Source organism: Penaeus chinensis, chromosome 4, assembly GCF_019202785.1.
Source record: "Penaeus chinensis breed Huanghai No. 1 chromosome 4, ASM1920278v2, whole genome shotgun sequence".
Lineage (NCBI taxonomy): Eukaryota > Metazoa > Arthropoda > Malacostraca > Decapoda > Penaeidae > Penaeus > Penaeus chinensis.
In genome coordinates, this window is record NC_061822.1 from 37,174,694 (window position 1) to 37,177,193 (window position 2,500).

General features: G+C 34.9%; 1 protein-coding gene across 1 annotated transcript in view; it reads right to left on the reverse strand.

Moving 5' to 3' along the window:
• LOC125048099 (lysosomal Pro-X carboxypeptidase-like) overlaps nucleotides 1-2,500 on the reverse strand; it is a 4,793-nt gene that overhangs the window by 591 nt on the left and 1,702 nt on the right. The window contains exons 3-8 of the mRNA XM_047646697.1: nucleotides 2,065-2,166; nucleotides 1,576-1,757; nucleotides 1,242-1,399; nucleotides 786-958; nucleotides 451-615; nucleotides 66-253 (exon numbers count right to left, since the gene is read on the reverse strand). Coding sequence (XP_047502653.1) covers nucleotides 66-253; nucleotides 451-615; nucleotides 786-958; nucleotides 1,242-1,399; nucleotides 1,576-1,757; nucleotides 2,065-2,166 — 968 coding nt within the window. The remainder of the gene's footprint in view (nucleotides 1-65; nucleotides 254-450; nucleotides 616-785; nucleotides 959-1,241; nucleotides 1,400-1,575; nucleotides 1,758-2,064; nucleotides 2,167-2,500) is intronic.

A 2,500-nucleotide genomic window follows, 5' to 3' on the forward strand; every position in this document is an offset into this window, starting at 1 on the left:
AACTGACAGATATGATCAAAATGGTATTCATTCATTACAAGATTTAAATGGAAATACAACATTACCTGAAAACTATGTTGCTTGCTGCTGATAATTCCTTCCCACCATATATTTTTGGTGCCATCATTGGACGGGGATATACTCCCCACTTCTGGTGGCAGTTTTCTGCATACTCCTCAAAGTTCCATTCTGCTGGCTCAAAGAAGTCACTGACTCCATCGTAGCAAAATGGCATCACCATTTCTGTACATGCCTAGGGGAAAGCAGGTGTCAGGAAATGTCTATTGCACATTTAAAACAACTTCATTACAACCTTTATCTCCCCTAAATTATCCAGAATACGAACACATCTGAAAAGCACCTTCAGTGAATGAAAAACACATTAATTAACAGTACCTGCAGGAACATGATATTACATCATACTTGATCGGAAAGAAATGTCATGATTACCTGAAAATCCCATCCTCGATCATCCAACCTAACATCTGCTTGCTGATCAATATTAACGCACTTTGTCTTTCCCGTAAAGTTAACATAAACAGTAAGACCACTGAACACTTCTTCTAACAGCAACTTTGGCCCATGTCCTGGATTTGTCAGCTGACTGCATACTTCCTATAAAGATAAAAAATCAAGTGTGCGAAAGTCAAAGCCTGGGAGATAATATGCAATACATGTAGAACATTCAGGATCTTATGTCATTATTGATATGCCTACAAATAAAAATAATGAAAGTATTCTATTACGTACTATTAAGGAAATCACTTGTGGTGAAAAATCCTCACCTTGATTGGGTAAGCAGGAAGTGGTGCCAAGAAATCAGATGGATAGGGATAATCCACCATTGCCAAATTGGTCCACACATCCATCAAATATGCTTTCAGTGTTTTGACATCATCTTTTCCTTTCAATGGCTGGCATAGCTGCCATTCTTTGGTAAGCCAAGCCAGGCCAGAGTCTACAAAATAAGAAAATTTAATTTTTTGTTAAATAACAGAATGGGTCTTCCAATTCAAATTAACCCTATCTGAGAAGCAGGACTGAAAGCTGCACATGTGAAATATAGAGATATATCAACATTAGAGAAAGCTTATGGAAGAGAAGAGAAATTTGTAATATTCAGCATTTAGAAATAAGTAAAACATATGTACAGGACATCAAGCATACCATCTAACTCCCCTAAAATCTAAATTTGAAATTTGTAATAAATATAAACAAAAACAACAATTACACTTCCTTACCATCTGCAGTGACAGCATCAATTGCAGCCCAGGACTTACGAATGACCTCAGCACATTCCTTAGACTCTTTGGCAAAATCTGCTGTGACCAACTGCCCAAACTTCTCACATGGAGTCAGGCCTGTGAACTGCAGTATTGGAGCTGAAGCTGCTATTGCCCTGTAAATGATAAATGTGCTATTATATTTCTGTAAAATAGCAATACAATAACAAAAATAACAATGATACTCATCATAATCACCATATATCAGAAAATCAAATGCAATAAACCTATATGTATAAGTCAATTTCCAACAAACACACAAGCTTTTAGGTCAATAGTGACAGAACCATACCCCTGTACTATATGAGGATATTTAATACGGAACCATGCTGCCAACATGCCGCCATAAGACCCTCCAAACACAATCACGGGACTGTTCTTTGCTCCTCTGATGACAGTCTTGAGATAAGCCAGGAGTTCAACATAATCAGCCAGAGCTTGTTCTGAGGTCAAGTACCCTGAATATTTGGGTTCCTGTAAATAGTTAAATTACACTTGCCAATAATATGAAAGATTTGATGTTTTCAATAATTTTTTGATTCAAGTACTAAAATAACATGGGGAAGAAGATTCAAAAGCATATAGGATAAGGAGGAGGAAGAGAAAAAAGAAACAGGAGGTGGAGGTGGAAAAAAAAAAAAAAAAGGAATAAAAGAGACAACTGAGGAGCAAGAAATGGACAAAGAAACCAGAAGAATCATGATCATAGTAGTAATAATTATTTCCATGATAAAGGAACTTCAAAATATACTTCATTTTTACTGAAAAAAATACTACTTACTGTAAGTGATTTATTCCCGTATGGCAAGGAAACTCCATAGTAACGATGCTCAGCAAAGATCACAAGAGCATTGAATTCTGGAGCAATATCCCACATAAATCCCTGAAAATGTCAAAGATAGTTATTAATAAAAGTCAAACATTTTTCTTAGAGTGCTGACAGGCAAAGTAACAAAATTGTATTTTCATGGCACTGTTGTATCTTCCAGAGGAAATTAATATTTTTGAGGATAAAGTTGATATATAAAATTATCTGAAAAAAGGAAGCTATTTTATAAAGCATAACATATAATGTCATATCATTAACTTATATATTTACTGAGATATCAATATATCAGAAGTAAGTTTGTATAAGAAGAATCTTCCCCTAATGTCAATAAAATCTTCTCAAAAATAATTATCCCCTAATAATGTCAATTCATCTGATGCATTATTTC